The sequence below is a fragment of the Lepidochelys kempii genome, chromosome 4 (genome assembly GCF_965140285.1).
Source record: "Lepidochelys kempii isolate rLepKem1 chromosome 4, rLepKem1.hap1, whole genome shotgun sequence".
In the NCBI taxonomy this organism is placed as follows: domain Eukaryota; kingdom Metazoa; phylum Chordata; order Testudines; family Cheloniidae; genus Lepidochelys; species Lepidochelys kempii.
In genome coordinates, this window is record NC_136383.1 from 95,379,032 (window position 1) to 95,400,891 (window position 21,860).

Genomic DNA, 21,860 nt, shown 5'->3' on the forward strand with positions numbered 1-21,860 from the left:
AGGCTAATATAACCATGAAGAACACACCATTTAACAGTCTTTTCATGTTTAGGCCTGTATTTTTAGGCCAGTATAAAAAATACATTACTGGCCAACAACAGCTATAAATAGTATTTATTTATTTGGCCATTGATGCCTCATGGGTATCAGGTTTTGGCATTCGGTCCGACCTGCTGTTAGGTCCTTAATGGATGTGACTGTTGTCCTACCTGTGTGGAATTGGCCGTCTTCACCCTGGTTAGGATTTACAGGTGAAAATTACCATAAGTATGAATTACTAATTGTTATTATTTAAGCCCCCTCTTGGGTGAGGAGCTACCATGTTAAGAGCAGGAAGTGGATATTATGGAACTGTCAGGAATGACTGTATCTTGGGTCAAATATTATATTGCAGATAATTGCAAATTTATTAGTAACACATTCCATTTATCTGTGCAGGTTTCTGTATATTTTAAGATCTCTGCTTTTAAGTACCTATAATACCTCTGTTGTTTCAATTACTTGTCATTGTGGCTTGAGGTGTCATTACCATGCTGATGATAATCAGCTGCTCTTTCTATCTGTGTTACTAAAGCTGACACTGTCTCAGTGCTATTGGAAGGCGGCATGGTCTGAAGGAGTGAGTACCGTATCAGGAGTCAGCTGATCCTAAATTGCAATCCTGTCTCTGCCACTGCTTTGCTGTGTGGTCTTCCACAAATCATGTAAATCCTGATTTTTCAGAAGTGCTGAGCACCCTCAAAGCCCACTGCAGTCAAAGGGCACTGCAAGATACCCACTACTTTTGAAAAGCAAGCAATTAATGTGTTTGCCTCCATTTCCCCAACTCTAAAAGGGGGATAATGCCTGCCTTGCATGTGTGATGTAAAGAATAATTAATGTTTGTAAAGTGTATCAAACAACAGAAAATGCTGTGTGTAAGTGCTCAGTAACAGAAGCATTTCTTTCCTGCTACAGGCCATAACTGGATGTCAGATCATATTCTAACAGTGACTATTTCTAAGACAGAATTTATGGGAGTTGACTTCTCAGATATGAAGTATTACAGCCTTTCTGGATATCAGTTTTGAGTCTGACTGCTGCTATCAGTGTGTGAGCATTGTCCTTTTTCTGGTTCTTTCTGTGAATGTCATATTAACGCTGTTACAAAAACTTCCTTTTATTTTCTTAGAAGTAGCACTAGCATTTGGCCCATCTTCACTCTTTTTGATGTGGTAATTATACCTTTCAGCTGCATTACTGCGACTGAATTACTATAGCCATCCTCTCCCAATCACTTCCTTTTTGAAATAAAAATTGTAATCTACAAAACGCATGCTAGCCCCCAACAATACCAATTCTTGAGGCTCAGTGTTGCATCTCAACTTTTCCTGTACATCATCTAACCTAAGGTTGCTCCATAAGGCAAGAACCATGTCTTCTTATATTTGCTAAATGTATACATCTGATGCTACAGAAATTATAAATTAATACGTCTTTGCTGCATGGAATTGCAGAGTTTGTAGTTTTCAGCTCATGTAAAATCCTGCTGTTAGGGTTTTTACAATCAGGTCTTTCAACTGATTTTTTCCCATAAAATTTAATGTTAGAGGGGAAAACTGCTTTTGTAAACATTTTAATAGTTTTTATCGGTCTGTACAAATGTATATCAGTGAACTTCTGCCTCCTAAAATACCAGTTCAGTTTCTAAGATCTAGCAATGCAAAGTTTCTAGTTTATCCTAGATACAGGTTCAAGATTTTGGAGTCTCTCTTTCCTTAATAGGAAGCCAGCCACCCCTACTTTATAGATACTGAAATACAGTAAAATAAGAGGCAGAAGATTCAAACAAAAATAGGCTTCATTCATCTTCTTGGAATTCAGTTTTGGGCCCTTGGATTGGGAACTTCTTTGCTTCTTTGATCCAAGAGTTAGATACAATTTTTCTTCTTATATCTAAGCTGAAGAGATATTGGCTTTCTACAAGCTATCTAGTTCAGTAGAGAGTTTGGTTATTTATTTTTTTACTTATGGATTGCAATGAAAGGGGCTTTAGAAGAGAAGATGGCATTGAGTATTTTAAACTTGCATTTTACTCTTAGTGTTTATGAGCAGGCCACGGAATCTGATTCAGAATTTCACTGATGAGTGCATTAGTGGATCGCAGTTTGGAACCTTGGGGTAGTTGCTAGTTAGTATTAGATCTACTTAGTTTCAGTAAAAGTCCAAAGTGACTGACAGCAGGTTTCAGACGTATCCAACTATATTTGTGTCTCTGATACTAGTGAATACATTTCCTTGTATCAGAAAAATACTAAATGTCATAAATACTTTAAGTAAAAAGTACTATAATTTATTTATATATATTTTTTTATAAATAATATTTCATGTCCATGAGTCAGAAGGAGAGAGAGGATGTATATTGTAAGGCCCAGTCTAAAGTCTGAAAACGCCTTTGTAAGCTAATGAAAAACAGATGATCTGCATAATTAATCTTAATTTATTATTCATTATTATTACTATTAGTATCACAGTAATACTGTTGTATTAATTTAGATGGAAAATAGGGGCAAAAGCCGTTAACGTAACCCAGTCACTGTCCAATATTAAATAGTGTTAAATAAGGATGGAGATTGGTATACAGAGACCTCAGCCTGCTTAGCACCATAGCAAACACACCATCAAAAATCCTTTCAACGTTTTTAAAGATAAAGAAGGGGAAATGGTTAAAGAATTTGAAATGTAAGGTATTAAATACAGCTTTCATATTAACAACATCCTTTGTTCCCTTTCCCATTAGCTGGAGAGAGTTTTCGAAGGAACCCCCTCCCCCCCCCCCATTTGACCATCTCTTACATGGTATCAACGATGGTAATAACTGTCCTTTTGGATAAAAGAGAGATTAGTTGAGATGGGCTGAAGGAGTTGCTGCTGCTGCTGTTGTTAAAGTCGGATGCTGTTTCATCTCAAGTGGTGTTTGGGATTCAGCTGGGGCTGGTAAGGGTGGCAATGTCATCTGGATCCCTCTCTCTGGCCCAGCCAAGATCAGGGTCTCATTGTACTATGCAACGTACAATCCCTGTCCAAAAGATCTTACAATCTAAATAAACCAGACAGGCACAGGGTGGGAGAAAGGAACGATTATCCCCACTTTACTAGTGGGGAACTGAGATGGACTGAGACTATTTCTCCAATGCTGTGCACATGGTCTAGTCCTTTATACCAGTGCAAAGTGGGGGTCAAATGCTGCCACATCAGAAAGCTAGTGTTTTACACTTTCCCAATGTCACGCAGGAAGTCAAGACTGAACACTGGTCTCCTGATTCCCAGTCATGTCTCCTAATCACAAGGTTGTCCCTCCTCTTTCATTTCCCCTTCTCTTCCTTTATTAAACATCACTGGAAACCTCACATACGACAAGTACAACTTGGAGTTTGCAAACATCAGGTACTGGAAAGAGGGTCTTCTTCTGAAATGTGAAAAAAGAATGTGCCATTACTCTTTAGGCAATAAAAACAGATTGATTTTGATATGGTACCTCACCCAATTGTGCTCTTTAGATATTACAGACAGAAAGAACAAAAATGTAGAATAAATACTGGTATAAAGATTTTATGAGTTTGATTTGGCCACAGTTCTCATGGGTGGTGAAATCATGAGAGTTATGTAGGGCATCCCAAAGGAGTGCCAATCAAACCTTTATACAGCTACAGCCCATCACATTTTCTGCATGTGCTACATATTTTACAGAAAATTGTTTCTAAAGTTTCTACCCCCCCCCCCAGATGTTCTGGTTTAACTTGGATTTAAACTTGGAGAGTGGTCAGTTTGGATGAGCTATTACCAGCAGGAGAGTGAGTTTGTGTGTGTGGTTTTTGGGAGGGGGGTGAGGGGGTGAGAGAACCTGGATTTGTGCAGGAAATGGCCCAACTTGATTATCATGCACATTGTGTAAAGAGTTGTCACTTTGGATGGGCTATCACCAGCAGGAGAGTGAATTTGTGTGGGGGGGTGGAGGGTGAGAAAACCTGGATTTGTACTGGAAATGGCCCAACCTGATGATCACTTTAGATAAGCTATTACCAGCAGGACAGTGGGGTGGGAGGAGGTATTGTTTCATATTTTCTGTGTATATATAAAGCCTGCTGCAGTTTCCACGGTATGCATCCGATGAAGTGAGCTGTAGCTCACGAAAGCTCATGCTCAAATAAATTGGTTAGTCTCTAAGGTGCCACAAGTACTCCTTTTCTTTTTGCGAATACAGACTAACACGGCTGTTACTCTGAAACCTGCCAAAAGTTATTTTAGCGATTTATTCAATAAAAGATTAGTGCTACTTTTGCATCCTGCTATCTGTAAAGCCAAATATCATTACTACCAAGAGTCCAACTGTACAGGCCTCATAGCCAGATAAAAATGATCAGTACTATATTTTATGCAATTTACCTAAAGTACCTTTTTTTGTACATATCTTAATTATAAGGGTCCATTATCTAACTATCTATCAAGGCTTTCAACAAATCCTTATGCCATGGGAAAGAGATTTCTTGATGTCTAACAGTATAAAACAGTGGTTCTTAGCCCTGATGAATAATGAAATATCACACCCTAAAACTGTCACTGGAACAGCAGTGGACACTGTCTGTCCTAGACTTTGGGCCACTGTAATTTGGAAGGCATATTCCAGATTTTGGGGAAAGGAACAACATTCCTCTAACAGTTTAGTTAGTTTTAGTGGCAATTCTTTGAAGTTCCTCATTAGTATGAGATAAAAGGTATCCCACCTAAAATGTATTAGCAGGCAGAGTGCAGGTGAGGCAATAAAATAATATGTGCAAGGTAAATTAAATGTATTAGGATTGAAATTTATCACATGGTTATCATCATCACATATTTTATACCCACTGTGCACAAACTATCTATCTGAAAAATTCCCTACAAAAGCTATGCTAAGAGAACATTAATTTTGTCCTATGTACTCAAAAATTCAGAAACAATGACATTAAGGTTGCATGTAGACCCTTAAGTTTGCCCCCTTGCATGTATGTTTTATGATACAATCCTTAACTACTTAGTCACATGCTGTTTCCCAAATAATACACTATCTTCTCATAAAAGTTTGTCTATAAAACCTGCACTAGTGTTTCTGCCTGGGCACAGACACCTCTATATGGAGCAATTTACAGGGCTTTAGCGGGCAATTCTGCAAATTATTAAGAGTTTACTATCATTGGGATTACTTATGTGCATAAAGATTACTCTTGTAAGTAAAAGTTTTCAGTATGAGATCTCAATTAGGTGGGTACAAGCAAATTCCAGGTGATCACAAACACATTCTCTTTCTTTATGGCTAGATGGTGTTTGTGGGAATAAAAGGGGGAAGAATCATGAAATGTTTTCCTGCTGTTTTAGTGGGGGGTCATTGTATGGAAAATATTTACTATTATTAATTTACAGGATTTTCTCCTCCTGGGTATGCAAGACTGAGTTCATGAAAGTTGTTTGTATAAACAATGTACATATATAGTTATTAATCCTCCTAGGACCTGCCTAATTAATTGTACACCTTGCAAAATGAATCTTACCAAACTATATAAAAAACCCTATATATTGCACTGTATAATCTGAAAAATTATATTTTATAATGTAATTATAGACTTTAACATAAGGCATATGCATGAGGGGGTAGAGTTAATGTTGCATGTACAGGCTTAATTTTGTTATTTCCTGACTTAAATGCTTAGCTAGCTAAATTTAATGTTTTCTTAATATAATTTTTGTACAGAACATCATATAGTCTATTACATATGTATATAGGATAGATATACAAGATATATATTTAAATAGGGAATAAATTACACTGTAGTACAAAGATTATACTGTAGCATGAACTGCCTTACTCTTGAACGGTGAAGGCACAAGTTGGTTATGCAGGTCATCTCATATCAGTTCCAGTGAAACCTTTATACAACATCACCCCATTGTATATTCTCTATATGCTATATATTTTACAGAGACACTATTTAAGAAATATTTTAAAGAGTTTTAAAAACATTTATGGGTACTGATTTTTGCAACCCTCTGCTTATAAATCCAGGCAGCCTTGGTTACTGCAAATTCAACCTTTCACGCCCCAACAGCAGAGAAATTATTTCTAAAAAATGACCTAAAATAACTTTTCCAAACATAAGCTTTCCAGCATGTAAATAAGGTACAACTTGTTACATTTTCAAACAAGCATCTTTGTATTTTCTGCCATGCTGCTCCTCATGCTTGGAGATACTCCCCAAAAACATCCACAAAAGTAACCTATCCTCTTGCAAAACCCTCCTCAAAACTCTCCTTTGTCATGATCCCTACACAAACACTTGACAACAGTTAAGCTGCTGCTGTACTGAAACTGCTGGCTGTTGTGCTGACCAATAGTGTCTCACTGATTCCTTGTACCCCAGCCCCATCTATCTGTGCGTATCCATCTGTTGTCTTTTGTCTTATAGTTAAAGTGTAGGTTCTTTAGGGTAGGGACTGTCTTTTTGTTCAGTACTAGTATAGTACCTAGCACAGTGGGGTCCTGGCCAATGAGTAGGGCTCCTAGGCACTATGATAATATGACTAATAATAATAAGTAGAAAGCAGGAGTCTCTGTTTTCCAGTGGTATATTTCTTGAATCCCTTTTCTAGCTGTGAGGAGCTATGAGATAATTTACCTCAATGCTGGCTTCTGTAGAACTGAATATTGTCCACTCTGTGCCTCAGCCTAATGTAAAGTAGGGGTCGTGTTTGCAGCTGCTTAGAGCTTTGAAGTGTTAGAAGTGCTCCTGGCAGAGATGGGTTAGGTGCAGGACAGAGACTCAGAGGCACTAGCATGTGGGATAAGTGCTTCTCTTAATTAATCTAAATAAATCAATAAATAATAATTAAATAGTGAATGCAATGTATTATATGAGTATTGTTGTTAAGGTGTAACACAACAGAGTGCTGGTAAGAGACTGGTCTTTATTTCCTGGTCAAAGCCACCTGACATGGGTCAGGATTATAATATCCCTGATACATAACAGAAGTCAATATCCACTAACTTCAGTGGCTACCATTACAGATATCATCTGTCTATCTGGTACACAATTGCTGATCAAATCCCCCCAAAATGTATTCTTCTAATAAATTATTTGACAATAAAATGGCAAAAAGAATCAAATAGTGTAGGTGGCTAATAGTATTTGACCAGCTAGAGATCTGACTGAATACTAGAAAATTTGATCTGATGAATTAATTATTCAATGAAAAATGGAAAAATTAAGCAAATAAATTTGTGGAATATATATAAACTTGTTCTAGCCATATATATTTACTAACACTTCTTACCCATTTACTGACAATTACTATTTTGTCTAGGTCAAAGGTTCTTAAACTGGGAGAAGGGATTCAAACATTTGTCATGAAATATCTCATCATAATTTGCCCAACATCATCTTAGAGATTTTAGAAAAAATTCTGCTCTCTGTTAAATGGGTATAAATCAGGAATAATTCGACTGAAAACATTGTTAATAGATCTGATCCCACCACAAAATTATGATAACTTAGTTTTTTGTCAAAATTTTGGAGTTTTCAATCAAAAAAAGGAAAATTAATCTTAAACAATTTTTTATGAAAATTAATTTTTAGGGGAATTAAGTTTACTTGAAAAGACATTTGTTTGAAAAAATGTTTTGGACCACCTTTAAATATTACTCCTGATTTACACCAATATAAGTGACCCAGATTCTAATACCTTTTGCTCCAAATAAGAGTTGCAGACTCTGGACCAAGGATAGCAGATTTCTTCTGTCATCTTAAAGGTGAAAAATAATGTATGATTTCCTTTTAAAATTAAAGATACTCTGTGGCAAAGAAATTGTCAGCTCCACTGACTTCAGTGAACAAGGATCTGTCCCTCCATTTTAAAGCTTAAACCAACTGCCATTTAGCTAAGAAACAGAATATAATAGAAAAGTAATTAAGACACTGGATAATTCCAACAACATCAAGAGGTTCCAATGATAGTATAGTAACCACAAGAGGGAAGCCTGAATGTTTATGATATTGTTAGAATCCTGAGACATCCATAAAGACACATATTACAGTTTTTCTGTCATGTTATTTATATTTAAGTAAAATGATAATAAAATTCATAGTATATAATTATTAATAGTATTGTTTCATCATAATAGTTGTATTTCCCCTGGATTAAATTCACCCCTGTCCAGAGGGCTCAGACTCTTCTGCGAGAAGACTATCTATGTGCTCACCAATGAACAAACAAGATTTTACATCTTTGTTTAATCTTGTGAAACTTGTTATGGCCATGTTTATAGGCCTCAGTTTGCAGGATGTCAATATTTGCAGGGTGACAGCATTTGTTCCTCATTTGGACCCACAGTTGTCTTCTTGCCCTATTCCCATGTGGTTTCACATTTTTGTACTGTCAGCTTATGTTTTTTATTTTAATGTATTGTTCAGTTCTCGTGTGTGCTAGAGATTTTTAGCACCTCTCCTGACTGGGTCATTTTGTGCTGTACTTCTCAGTGTACAACTATGGCCTTCAGAGATTTAACTGGTTTTTGTCTATTGCTTTTTCTTTTCTGAAGTGAAGGCAATTATTGTGCCCCTGAGGATAGTTTTAGGTTTCCCACAGGATTACCCATGTTACTTCTACAGGGTTACTGATATACAGGAAGACTTTTATTTCATCTCTGTGAAATGTACATCTAAGAATAAGCTGTTATATTGTCATGATTTAGTGTATGGTTCAATGGTTGGTTGCAGTGATAGGAAAATGGAAGAGTGATCTATGGGAAACAAAGGCAAGATGTTACATTCTTGAACATCTAGTTGGTCTTATTTAAGGCTGAGAAAGAGAACTATTCTGGAGTAAAGTGCATCTAAAATAAAGAAGCAGCTATCATTCCTGTGCTTTTGGCATTGGTGTCTCTCCAGGCATGTATCAGACCTAGTTCTTTCATTTCATTGTTAATTATCATTGAGGTTCCATTTTCTGAATGTGGAGTGGATGGATGATCATCTATCTATTGTAGAGTTTGAGGCACCATTCAAATTCCTCCCCTAAATGAGTTTAGGGAAGCAATTTTTTTTCTCCCTTCCTCCTGGGTCTTAACTGCAATTAGCTTGCACAGTTTGCTTGACGAAATCTGACTAGTTCTGCACAAGTACTGTTATGTATAGGATCTAAGTTTAATGTAACACTTCACTGCAAAATATCAAAACATCTATATAGCTTTAAACTTTTGTTCTCTACTCTTTAGCAAGTTTTAATGCACCATGACCATTTTTTCCTGTTCTAGAACTGAACCCCTTTTATTCATCTCTGATAATGAAGGTAATAACTCTGGTTTTCATGACCAAACCTGTGGTCTAATCAACAGGCGAACCTAAGCTTCCACAGATAAAGCTAGAGTATTAACTCACAGAGCCACTTAAACCCTGATGGTGATACTTTTTAAATGCTCGCTGAAGATCTGAGTATATTATCCTACTTGTATCCCTGTTATTTTTCCATAATATAAACTATCAAAAATTCCAAGAGCTGAGCATGAGATACTATTTTCTCCTTTTTCCAACCTGCTTTAAGTTAGCTGTCTTCAATTAAAATCAGCTTTTCCATGTGTTCGCAATTTGATTCCTTAAAATATTAATATTTTCCCCGCATTTGGTGTCAAAGCCATTACTTTTTCCTGTATCTCACTTGACTATTTTTAAATAATTCATTTATCCATCTTCCAGTCCTCAGAGAGCACTGTACTTTTCATTTTACACAATATGACCCTTTTTAATATATATGATACTTCCCCTCCATTATTCTTCCCTCCTTTTATTTACTCAACCCAAGTATTCAGTGAGTTACAGTTTTGTTAAGGCACACATATAGCATGGAAATATTTACTTCTTTATGCCTCCAATCCCCTCAGCAATCTTACACAAATTAGAAACAAACAAAATATTTTGAAGCCAATCAGTCATTAAGAATTATTCCAATAGGTCTCTCTAACGCTGAGCCAATGAGGGTTAAACAACCAGGAGGCTGAGTGACCTGAAAACAACCCTTAAGGACATATTAGAAAAGTATGATATGATAAAAAGGGCCATTCCTCATAGATAGTTATCAGATTCATGTTAAGTAGACTAGAAATTTTAATATGTATGCCTGTATTGTTAGAGAATCAAAGGGTAGATACTAAATATATTTTGTCCATGTTTACCTATATCTTGTTAGAAGTTTAATGATGTGATCTAATTAGCTTGTAGATGCTAAGCTTCTGTTTCTCTCATAATGCTTCACTACTGTATTCTGTTGCCCTCATTTCTCTTTGAACCTTGTAATTCTACATAGTGAACTGTTTTAGTAATTTGGACAGCTTGAATGTATCGTCTAAGAAAGGACCCATTGAACAGAGCTCAAACTGTCCTCTTGCTTTCATCAAAGCCCTCGTGGTGGAATTACCTATCAGCACCCCCTTTGCTTCAGCTGTAAAGGAAGCCCTGGGCCTGATCCTTTTTTATCGCAGATCTGCTTAAACTTTGACAGGGAAAGTCTAAGTCTCAAGACTGAGGTCTCAGGGTTTACTTTGGATCCACTGAATACTCATGGAACAACTTGAACCAACTCTGCACATTGGCTGCCTATTGGACTATACCCTTTTAAATTGACTCTAGAAGGACTTTTTACAAATCAGCAACCTCATCATCTCTGCTATGAAACTGACCTAAGAACTTTACTCATATCTGTATGTATATTGATCTTTGAACCATAGCAACTCTCTTCTTTCTTTTGATTAATAAATCTTAAATGTAATTAATAAGTATTTAGTTAATAAGCATGTATTTGGGGGAGATCTGAAATATTCATTGATCTGGTGGCCAGTGTGTCCAGTCCCTTGAGATTGGTAGAATTTTATATATGGCAAATAAGGTTTTTAATAATCTCTCACTATATTCAGCTTGGCTGTCTGGATTGCTTAAACGGGACTGCATTTTGACTTTTTGGTAACCAGTGTGGTATTACAGAAGCTGTTTGGTTAGTGGTTTGATGAATCTAATTATAGAATAAACCACCAGTTTGGGGGTTTGTCTGCCCTATTCCTTGCAGTTTGCCCTAAGTAAGCATTCTCAGTGTGGCACCTCACGGTAGCACGGTCACAGTCTCAAAATAAAATATAACCAAGATAATATATCTCCATTACTACCTAACATTTCCAGGTGGAACCCAGGAAAAGCAGTGACAACACTTAGTTTGGCTAATCGGTCTCTGACACACGACGCGGCTCAAGGTTTAACTGAGAACAGCAGTTCATGTTCTCCCTCAAAAAACTCCTGAGTCACTTGATCAGAGTGTAACCTTGACAAATATGCACAGTGTAGTCTCTCACAGTTTGAATCACCAAACAGGCTAAAAACAGAACCATGCACTGCATAATCTCTAACCTCAGGGGACAACAAAAACAGAGAATTGCTGTGTCAATCTCATTTCCTTGTTAGGCTCATTTTTATAAACACAGGCCTTTGGTTTTGAATGCCCACACTTCAAATAACATTTACCTGTCAACAGCTGCTGAAATATTGAATCCCAGTCATCTTTTCCTTTTGAGCTTCACTATTTTGTTTCTTTATTCATAAACATGAGCAACTGAGCTGAACTTAAACTAACTAGCTACAGCTAAATATTTAGTGAAGCAAATTTTGGCTACTCTGCTTGCAGAGTGGTTTCGATTACAAGGGAGAGTTGCCAATCTCTGCTCATCAGGGCTCCAAATGTGTGGAGCAGCACTGGCATTTGGGACCCAAATCTTGCTTAGCATTAGAACAGCTCCTTTGAGTAGGAGGAGAAAGATTTAGCCCTGGCTTCAGAAGGTGGAGATGAATCAGACTTGCTCTTTGAGTACTGGGCTTTTAAACACCTTTAAAGAAGGGGTAGTTGATGATTGATAGCCCATGTCTAAAGTGGGTATTTTTCTATCTGCTGACAAATATGCTCCTCACAATATTTTCGAGGAGGAAGGTATACATTGCAGTGTTGGTGTTTTTTTTCCTGGAATCTTTCTTTCCATCTTTTCTCTTTTTCTTAATTAGAAGCTGCTGTAATGAGGGCCTCCATATACCCGCATTCAAAATATCACTCCTGTTACCTATTCCAAATCCTCACCGTTAGTAAATAGCGGAAAGCATGCTTCAATGGTTTGGTAATGGAATACATAACCTTTCACTTCTGGGTCTGCTCCAAATGACAGTGACAGAAAGTCATTATTGTATGAAGGCTGCTTGGAGATGTATGTGAAATTAGTTGGTTGTGTCCGTTCTGTTTCTCCTGAAAAGCACTCATCATTTCTTATGTTGTAAGAGCATCAGGGCAAGAACCATGTCTTCAAATGTATTCACACAGTGTCTTAGAAAATGGGGCTGTGATGCAGATATATAACATAAATATTAAATAATAATAATCCAAAGACTACATGATCTGCAACTGCTAGCAGCAAATATTTTCAATAGCCAATGATGGGACACTAGATGGGGAGAGCTTTGAGTTATTACAGAGAATTATTTCCGAGGTCCCTGGCTGGTGGGTCTTACCTACATGCTCAAGGTCTAACTGATCACCATATTTGGAGTTGGGAAGGAATTTTTGCCCCAGGTCAGACTGGCAGAGACCCTGGGGGGGTTCACCTTCCTCTGCAACATGGGGCATGGATCACTTGCAGGTTTAAACTAGTGTAAATGGTAGATTCTCTGTAACTTGAAGTCTTTAACTCATGATTTGAAGACTTCAGTAACTCAACCAGAGGTTAGGGGTTTATTACAAGAGTGGGAGGCTCCAGCATTAGCCTGTGTCATAAATATAAAGGGAAGGGTAAACCCCTTTGAAATCCCTCCTGGCCAGGGGAAAGCTCCTCTCACCTGTAAAGGGTTAAGAAGCTAAAGGTAACGTCGCTGGCACCTAACCAAAATGACCAATGAGGAGACAAGATACTTTCAAAAGCTGGGAGGAGGGAGAGAAACAAAGGGTCTGTGTGTCTGTCTATATGCTGTTTTCTGCTGGGGATAGACCAGGAATGGAGTCTTAGAACTTTTAGTAAGTAATCTACCTAGGTATGTGTTAGATTATGATTTCTTTAAATGGCTGAGAAAAGAATTGTGCTGAATAGAATAACTATTTCTGTCTGTGTATCTTTTTTGTAACTTAAGGTTTTGCCTAAAGGGGTTCTCTATGTTTTTGAATCTAATTACCCTGTAAGATATCTACCCTCCTGATTTTACAGGGGGGATTTCTTTATTTCTATTTACTTCTATTTTTTATTAAAAGTCTTCTTGTAAGAAACTGAATGCTTTTTCATTGTTCTCAGATCCAAGGGTTTGGGTCTGTGGTCACCTATGCAAATTGGTGAGGCTTTTTATCCAACATTTCCCAGGAAAGGGGGGGTGCAAGTGTTGGGAGGATTGTTCATTGTTCTTAAGATCCAAGGGTTTGGGTCTGTGGTCACCTATGCAAATTGGTGAGGCTTTTTATCCAACATTTCCCAGGAAAGGGGGGGTGCACGTGTTGGGAGGATTGTTCATTGTTCTTAAGATCCAAGGGTCTGGGTCTGTAGTCACCTAGGCAAATTGGTGAGGCTTTTTACCAAACCTTGTCCAGGAAGTGGGGTACAAGGTTTTGGGAAGTATTTTGGGGGAAAGACGTGTCCAAACAGCTCTTCCCCAGTAACCAGTATTAGTTTGGTGGTGGTAGCGGCCAATCCAAGGACGACGGGTGGAATATTTTGTACCTTGGGGAAGTTTTGACCTAAGCTGGTAAAGATAAGCTTAGGAGGTTTTTCATGCAGGTCCCCACATCTGTACCCTAGAGTTCAGAGTGGGGGAGGAACCTTGACAGCCTGCATAGAATGCAGCAACCCACATCCTCGATAGACTGATACAAGCACATCACCCTTGTACTCTGATCCCACCAGTGACACCCAGTCTGCTTCTGTTGTCAGTTCAGCCCTTTGGTCCTAAACTTCAAAGTTGGGTCAGTGCAGCTATATCAGTGACCACATCTCCTATATGACCTAACTGTGTTCCTCTGGACCCATGCAGTTCACAAAGCTCTGGGCAAAGATTGTGATAGCTGGAGGTCACTCCAGGGGCTTCCGCTGTGGAAGGAGCTTTGTGAGGTTAGACTAATCCAAAGTAACACTTAAGGTCCTACATCCATCCTCCTCTTTGAGCAGCTTTTGCACCATAACCAGAGGGAAAGGGATAAAACAATAACAAAACATACAGATGTATATCCCAAGAAGAATATCCTATATGAGAGAAGGGATAAAAAACAGAAGGCTCCATGAAGACCAGGAAGGACCTCAGCATGCATTTCTGATGTACAGAGGAAGCACTTTGATGGGCACTACAGGAAAGACAGATAAATACAGCACATAACACTACTGTTCCATCATCTCTGTTGGCTGCCTGTGTTTATTTGAACCTAGCTATTGAGTTCATATGATATTGTATATTTTAATGATTGTAATGGCCTTACATGGGTGCAAATTAGTATTAATCTATAAAATGAGATCAATAGAATCACAACTGGCACTAATTGTCACCCCTCTTTATTAAATTTAACAGAAAAGCCGAGACTCAAATGGACACTGAAGATGAATGAACATGGAAAATTCTTCCATCCAGAGGTGCTCTCTCCAGATCAGAGCTGAGGCATGTTCATGAATGTGGGGAAACTTGAACTGAAGTTACTAGTGCTATACCTGTTCTGGGCTAAAGAGAGCAAGCACTTCATTCCCAAAGGCTCACAGTCCAGCACATTTCACCAACACCACATCAACTGGAAAAAATTCCAGTTGGTATTGTTAATGTCATAATAATTAATAATAATAAACCCATGAACTAAACAAGCACATCTTGGGGAGAAAAGAAACAGTAAATTAAAAATCTCATATGTGAGAGTTTGTTACCACTGTGTACTGGTAGGCAACACCAGACCACTTCAGTGACCCTGTAATTTCACACAGCCGTCTGTGCAAGAAAGACCATGAGGGGTGAAGAGGAGCACGAAAATACCCATTGGACATTGAAATACTCCTTAAATATTAAAAGCTCCGGACATGGAAAGGGAGCTGCGTAAAGCGAAGAGACAGCGGCGGGGCACACAGGAGAATTGTGGTGACTCAGAAACCTTCCTGGTGCTGTGGGAGGAGAGGTTGGCAGCAATCCTAGATTCCAAGGCCAGAAGGGACCATTGTGATCATCTAATCTGACCTGCTGTATAACACAGGTCCTAGAACTTCCTCCAAAAATTCCCTACAGAAGATCTTCTAGAAAAACATCCAATCTTGATTTTAAAATTGCCAGTGATGGAGAATCCACCATGACTGTTGGTAAATTATTCCAATGGTTAACTACCCTCACTGTTAAAAAGTTACACCTTGTTTCCAGACTGAATTTGTCTAGCTTCAATTTCCAGCCATTGGATTGTGTTAGACCTTTTTCTGCCAGATTGAAGAGCCCATTATAAAATATTTGTTTCCCCATGTAGATATTTATAGACTAATCAAGTCACCCCTTCAATTTGTCTTTGTTAAGCTAAACAGATTGAGCTCTCTGAGTCTCTCACTATAGGGCATGTTTTCTAACCTTTTAATCATTCGCACTCTTCTCTGAACCCTCTCCAATGTATCAACATCCTTTTTGAAGGTCTGTGGCTCAGCAGATCAAGACCATCTCCTATTAAATTCATTAGAAGGCCCAACTAACTTCAATTAGTATTGGATCAGGGCCCAAATGTACTAGACTGTCAGCTTTCAAGATTTGTGTTTAAATCAGGGCTGCATTTTAGGCCAGTCAGAAGGGACAAGGCAAAGGGGAGGAGGGAGGATGCTAACCACACAGATTATAGATTTTCTATCAAATGATCATGTTCATGCCCCTCCTTTAATCTTGCTTCAGCATGGAAATGGTGAAGTTTGATATCAAAACATTTCATTTCCAAGTGGAAGATCAGTATTCTTACAAAACTTTATTCCTATTGCTTTATTTCTATTATACCAAAATGAATTAAAAATAAAAAAAATTAAAAAACACTTGGTCAAAAACACAGTCTATCAGAAAACAACAAAATATGATTGACTTTGAGGCAATAAAACAGCAACAACTGTAACTGCAGCCTTATTTAGACATTTCTGGCTGCCCCAAAGAATGGAGTCATTCTGCTAGTCAAAAAACCTATCATCTCTATAAAAAGTCCAGCTTTAAGAAGTTTACTCTACTTTTAGAAATGAGATTGGCTTAAGATTTTAGGCTTTAATTACTTCAGTAAGGAGGATTATTTCTCATTTCACTGAGAGCGATATAAATAAATAAAATAAATAAATAAATAGGGCTGAAATGGGGGAGCGATGACCGCAATAAGTAGCAGCAAAAGCCACGTGATGACAGGGAACTGATCCCTCCCTTAAATCTAAGTAAAGTGCTCTGTAATTTTACTCTAAAAAACCAGTGGGTTTTTTGTTATCCTGAGAAATTGGAGCAGCAGAAGTCGGAGAGGAGTGGGACAGAAGAAGGGAAATGTTAATGCAAAAGATGAAATTGCCTCGCATGAAAGAATGAGCGGTTCGTTATCGTTCATTTTTCTCCAACATGTCATTCAATTTCAGCTGCCTCTCCTCTCAACCAGATCCCCACCATTTCTCAGAAACGTCTATCTCTGGCATCTCATTCTCTTCCTGTCTTTCACCGGTAAATCGTTCTTTCTTAACTGTCCCTCTAACGGTTTGGGGCTGAGAGGAGATGGTAGTCATCCACGTGTCCGGCTCCTTTGAGCAGTTTGCAAAAAGCAGACACAGAGGGGTGTTGCAAATAATGTTAAAGGTAATTAATCACTCGGATTCCTAGAAATCTGACATGCATGAGTTACAGTGAAACCGCTTTTATTTCGCCATGAAATGCTTTTGCATAATAAGAAAGAAAATGTCCTCTGTGCCCTAATCAGCTCTGACAGTCCCTGAACTCCCAAATACTTTTATTTATGGCGTTATTTATTTCAACTCTAATAAATGGGAACACGGGCTGCGATGGCAGCCTGCGCGAGGGAGGGAGCCACCCGGGGATGGGGGGTGCATGGCAATTAGACACCGAGGTAGCCTGCAAGGTGCCTGTGCGTGCAAACCTGAGCCACACGCCGCCAGCAGCACGGAGAGAGGGGAAGGGAGCGGAGCTCAGCGCCGGGAGAGGCAGCGGGAGCCGGGCACAGCAGCCACAATCACAGCCGCTGTCGAGCTCTGCCAAACTTGCGGGGCCCTCCCTTCGGATCTCCTCAAAGTTCCGTTTACACGGCAGGGGAGCCAGAGGCGGGGCGAGCGGCAGCATCCTCCCAGCGGCACAGCGGAATCGGTGACCTCCCTCCCCGGGGCGCTTCTCCTTCCTGCTCTGCGGCTCGCCTCGCCGCACAGCCAGAGGCGCTGCAGCCCGCCCCAAGCAGGGCTGTGCCAGGGGCCGGGCTGGGAAGCGGCTGGTCCGGCGCGGCGGAGGCGCCTCCCGCGCTCGGCCCTTGCCCACCTGCCTGGGCGCAGCCCACCCCGCGGCTGGGCAGGGGGCGGCCGCCGGCTCCGCGGCCGCGCCAAGTCCCGCCCCCCTACCCCATTATCATTAGCAGCGATTACCCTAAACACTTGCTCTTTGCCTCCCGTCTCCCTCCAGGCATTGGCGCGGCCGCCTGTCAATCACCCCGGCACCCCAGCGCACCGGGCTCCGCCGTGCCACAGAGACAGGCGGCGGCGGCGGCGGCGGCAGACGCAGCCCCGGCGGGAAGGGGGCCGGGGAGCCGCCGCCGCAGCGGCGGGATGCTGATGATGATGGAGGAGGAGATGCAGGCGGCAGAGGAGGGGCCCAGCCTCCCCAGGCTCTACCGGCAGAGGAGCCCCTACAGCGTCCTCAAGACCTTCCCCAGCAAGAGACCAGCCCTGCCCAAGCGCTACGAGAGACCCACCATGGTGGAGCTCCCCCACCTCCGGCCGGTGGGGCAGCCCTTCCCGCCCGCCGCCTCCAGCAGCAGCGAGCCGCACCACTACCCGCCGGCGCCCGGCTCCTACCCCGGCGGGCCCGCCCGAGCCGCCTCGCAGGGCCACCCTAGGACTCCCGCCGCGCCGCTGGGGCCCCAGGCAGCCTCCTCCTCCTCGGCCCGCTACGGCCACGGCCAGCCGGGGGCCGCGGCCAGCGGCGAGGGCGGCATCAGCAGCAGCCTGGAGCTGAGCGCAGGTACCAACTCTTCTCGGCAACTTCGTGCGGCACTTTCCGAGGGGCGGGCGGGCTGCCGAGCGCCGGGGGAAGGCGGCAGCGGGGGGGCTCCCTCCCGGGGGACAGTCACCCTGCAGCGTGGGGCTGCACGGGGGCCGCCCCCTTCCAGGGGGGTCGGGAGCGCACCTAAGAGGGGGGGGGGAGAAGAGACCCTGCAAAATGAGGCTTTACCCCCACCACTTGGGGCGGCTGCTCCCCTATGGGAAAAGGGCTCAGCCTCCCCCAGCAAGCGGAGGGGATGTGCTGCCAGCATGGGGAGGATGCGGTGCCAGAGGCATAATTATCTTAGGCTTAATAACTAAAGTTCCTGCACACCCCTTGGGAAGTTAAGGGTGGTACCTAACGCACATGAAACCTGCCCAGAAAGGAGAGCGAGCCTTCGCTCTCTGCTAGGAAGCAGGGGCGGTTCCCTCTGTCCCCTTGTTGATTCCAAGACAGCGAAGCAAACCTTTCACGCCTTGCCTAAACCTTTTGCCATCACAGGGATTAGTTCCTGGAAGGAAACCCACTCAGAAAAAGCTGCATCAAAGATTGTTGATGCCTTTTCTGGGAGGGCTTTTTCGAAAGCTAATCTTGATGTCTCAGAGAAGTGCTCACCTCAGATTTCTGCCTCTGCACATCAATGTACAGAGACACCACAAGGCAGAAAGCTTCCAGGTTCCCAGGACATCAGTGACTTGAGTCAATGAAATTTGCAAATCAGGGAAGGAGAATGGTCTTGAGCTTTTTGTCATAGAAAGCAGATAATAGAGTGGTTAAGAGGCTATAATTAAGAAAAAGAAAAATAGATTTCTTGCTTCTTTGCCCTATCTTCACACAATGTAGAGAGGAATAGGAGATCAAAATAATTTTTCTCTAAAGGCATAATATACTAAGATGTCAATGCATATCTTTCTTCTAGTGGTGGTTTGGAGTTAAAACCTACATCGATCTTGATATGCAACCTAAATTTGGCATCAGGAAATGGGAAATTGCATCTTTAAGCAGAGTACAATCAAAAATGAATTACAATAAATCCTATATAATTGCATAGGTCATTCTCTTTAATGAGATTTTATTAACCTGACTGTCAGGCTTCTGAGTCAGGCAGATATTTTATCTTCTTCAACTGATAAAAGTGTCAGCTATAAACCACCATATAAATATTCATAAATCTACACATCTGTGGCAGCCTATCAGCATCATTCTTTTGGACATTAAAAGCATTCTAATTACTTTCTGTCTAGCAGAGCTGAAATGCTGCCTGTTATAGTATGTGCTTGGCAGGCATGATTGCTTTTGTTTGGCATCACACATAGCAGCATCCTATTTTATATACTGATGGTCCAGAAAATATTCAGGGTGTGACTGAACAGGAGGAAGATTAGGAAGCACCATCTGGTTTTGATAACATTGGGTATATTCACTCATCTGGTAATTTTTGACACATCATTGATTTATTTTAAAAAATTGGATCCTGATTTGGTATGTTGATGTTTGCCTTTGTAACAAATGTGAGGACATTTCTTTACTAAACAGCAGGATAGTCTAGTTAATAGAATATATGGCTATGTTTTAATGCCTATTTTCTCTCCAGTTTAACTAACACATTGGTAATATGCTAAAATTTGTAGAGATTTTAGGGAAGTAGCAAACAAGGTTAATCCTCTATATATAGTCTGAGAATTAACCACTTTGAACAAACTCCATAACCCATGCCACTACATCATAGTTTTATAGAGGAAGAAGTAGAGAATTTAAATAATTTAACAGTATTATTTCACTGTCTTATGGAACACAGTAAAGCAGCTACTAACAAACATGATACTTATGATTGCTCTACTGAAGTGGAATACTCTAGAAGATATGTATAACTGTTTGGTAAATAAATGTACAAGGGCTTATTTACAATAGAATGTTCTGCGCAGAAGTCCTATCCTTTGAGAAGCAGAAGTTTGGACTTTCTGCTGTATTATTGAATCATACAAGTATTTATGTATGGAATTGAAATTTTGCCATTGACTTCAATTCCACACACCCCACCCCCACAGAATAAGAATGCTGTTTGCAGAGTTCAGCACTGTTGAGCTCTTGCCTCATTGCCTGCTCATCCACGCCATACCTTTCATACAGCTAGCCACACAGGCATGCAGAACACAGCCTCCATAGTTGTACACTTTATGAGCTAAGCAAGAAGAACCCAATACAAAGGGAGTGGTGGTCACAAGTGGGGCCAGATTAAGGCACAGGCCTTATAGGCCTATGCTTAGGACCCTGCATTTTGGAGAGAAATTATATTAGAAGTTCAACTTTCATTTAAAAATGTCTATAGTTCTTATGGCTCTGAAGAAAATCTTGAAAACATGAACAGTATAACCAATGCAGTGATGTCTGCCTGAGTTTGCGGATAGCCTGAAACAATAGCTCTAAGATGTAAACTGAAACAATAGCTCTAAGATGTAAACTGGTCCACACATCTCTATGTAGTGTTAAGTCCAAGCTCTACTGCTGAGAGTGAGGACTGCCAGCACCATCCTGGCAGATGACTGTGTGTAGCTATGGCTACACTAGTAAAAAACGGTGTGCGTTTACAATGAGGTAGCTGACATGTAAATACTCACTTTTTTCCTGGTAGACTTGACCAGTGCATCAGGAGAAGAGTGCAGTGGGCCTGGTTTATACACTCTGGCTGCCGGATGAGTACTGGGGAGGCCAAGCTGCAGATTCCAAGGGGTGAGGGGTTCCTCTCTCACCTACTGGCCCCAAGGAGAGGGAAAGCCCTGCTGCTGCTCCCAGGGTAAGAGAATGGCCCTTCGCTGCCATTCTTGCCTCTCTTGGGAAGTAGCGGATCCCTTCCACCCTAGTCACCAGACCACTGCACAGAGGTGGGGCCCTGTATTGGGTTATATCTAGAGCCTTGCGTTGCCTTTATCCAGTCAGTCACAACTCAGACTCATAGACTCTCAGATATTCAGGTCTGAAGGGACCATTATGATCATCTAGTCTGAACTCCTGCACAATGCAGGCCACCGAATCTCACCCACCCACTCCTGCAATAAACCTCTCACCTATGACTGAGCTATTGAAGTCCTGAAATCATGGTTTAAGGACTTCAAGGTGCAGAGAATCCTCCAGCAAGTGGCACGTGCCCCATGCTGCAGAGGAAGGCAAAAAACCCACAGGGCCCCTTCCAATCTGCTCTGGAGGAAAATTCCTTCCCAATCCCAAATATGGCGATCAGTTGAACTCTGAGCATGTGGGCAAGAGTCACCAGCCAGAAACCCATCTAACATTCCATCACAGGCCATTAGGCCTATTTACCATGAATAGTTAATGATCAGTTAATTGCCAAAATCATGTTTTCTCCTACATAAACTGTCAAAATCAAGCCAAAAATTTTTATTAATAATCCTTGGGCAGACTTACTCTAACAAGATAATCATCATCGCCACCCCACTTACTCAGGCCTTTCCTGAGTGAATAGATTTACTGAATTTCAGGGCACACTGCAAGGTATAAGGGTTTTGTTGGACCATAGACGAAGTGAATTGCAGAGTCAAGTGTCACTGTGAG

General features: G+C 40.9%; 1 protein-coding gene across 1 annotated transcript in view; it reads left to right on the top strand.

The window, feature by feature from the left end:
• The first annotated feature begins 17,708 nt into the window (after positions 1-17,708).
• The window catches only part of BEND4 (BEN domain containing 4), a 32,444-nt gene continuing 28,292 nt past the window's right edge, over positions 17,709-21,860 (top strand). Inside the window, exon 1 of the mRNA XM_073342155.2 lies at positions 17,709-18,269. Within this exon, the coding sequence (XP_073198256.1) occupies positions 17,855-18,269 (415 nt within the window). The 5' untranslated portion in view covers positions 17,709-17,854. The remainder of the gene's footprint in view (positions 18,270-21,860) is intronic.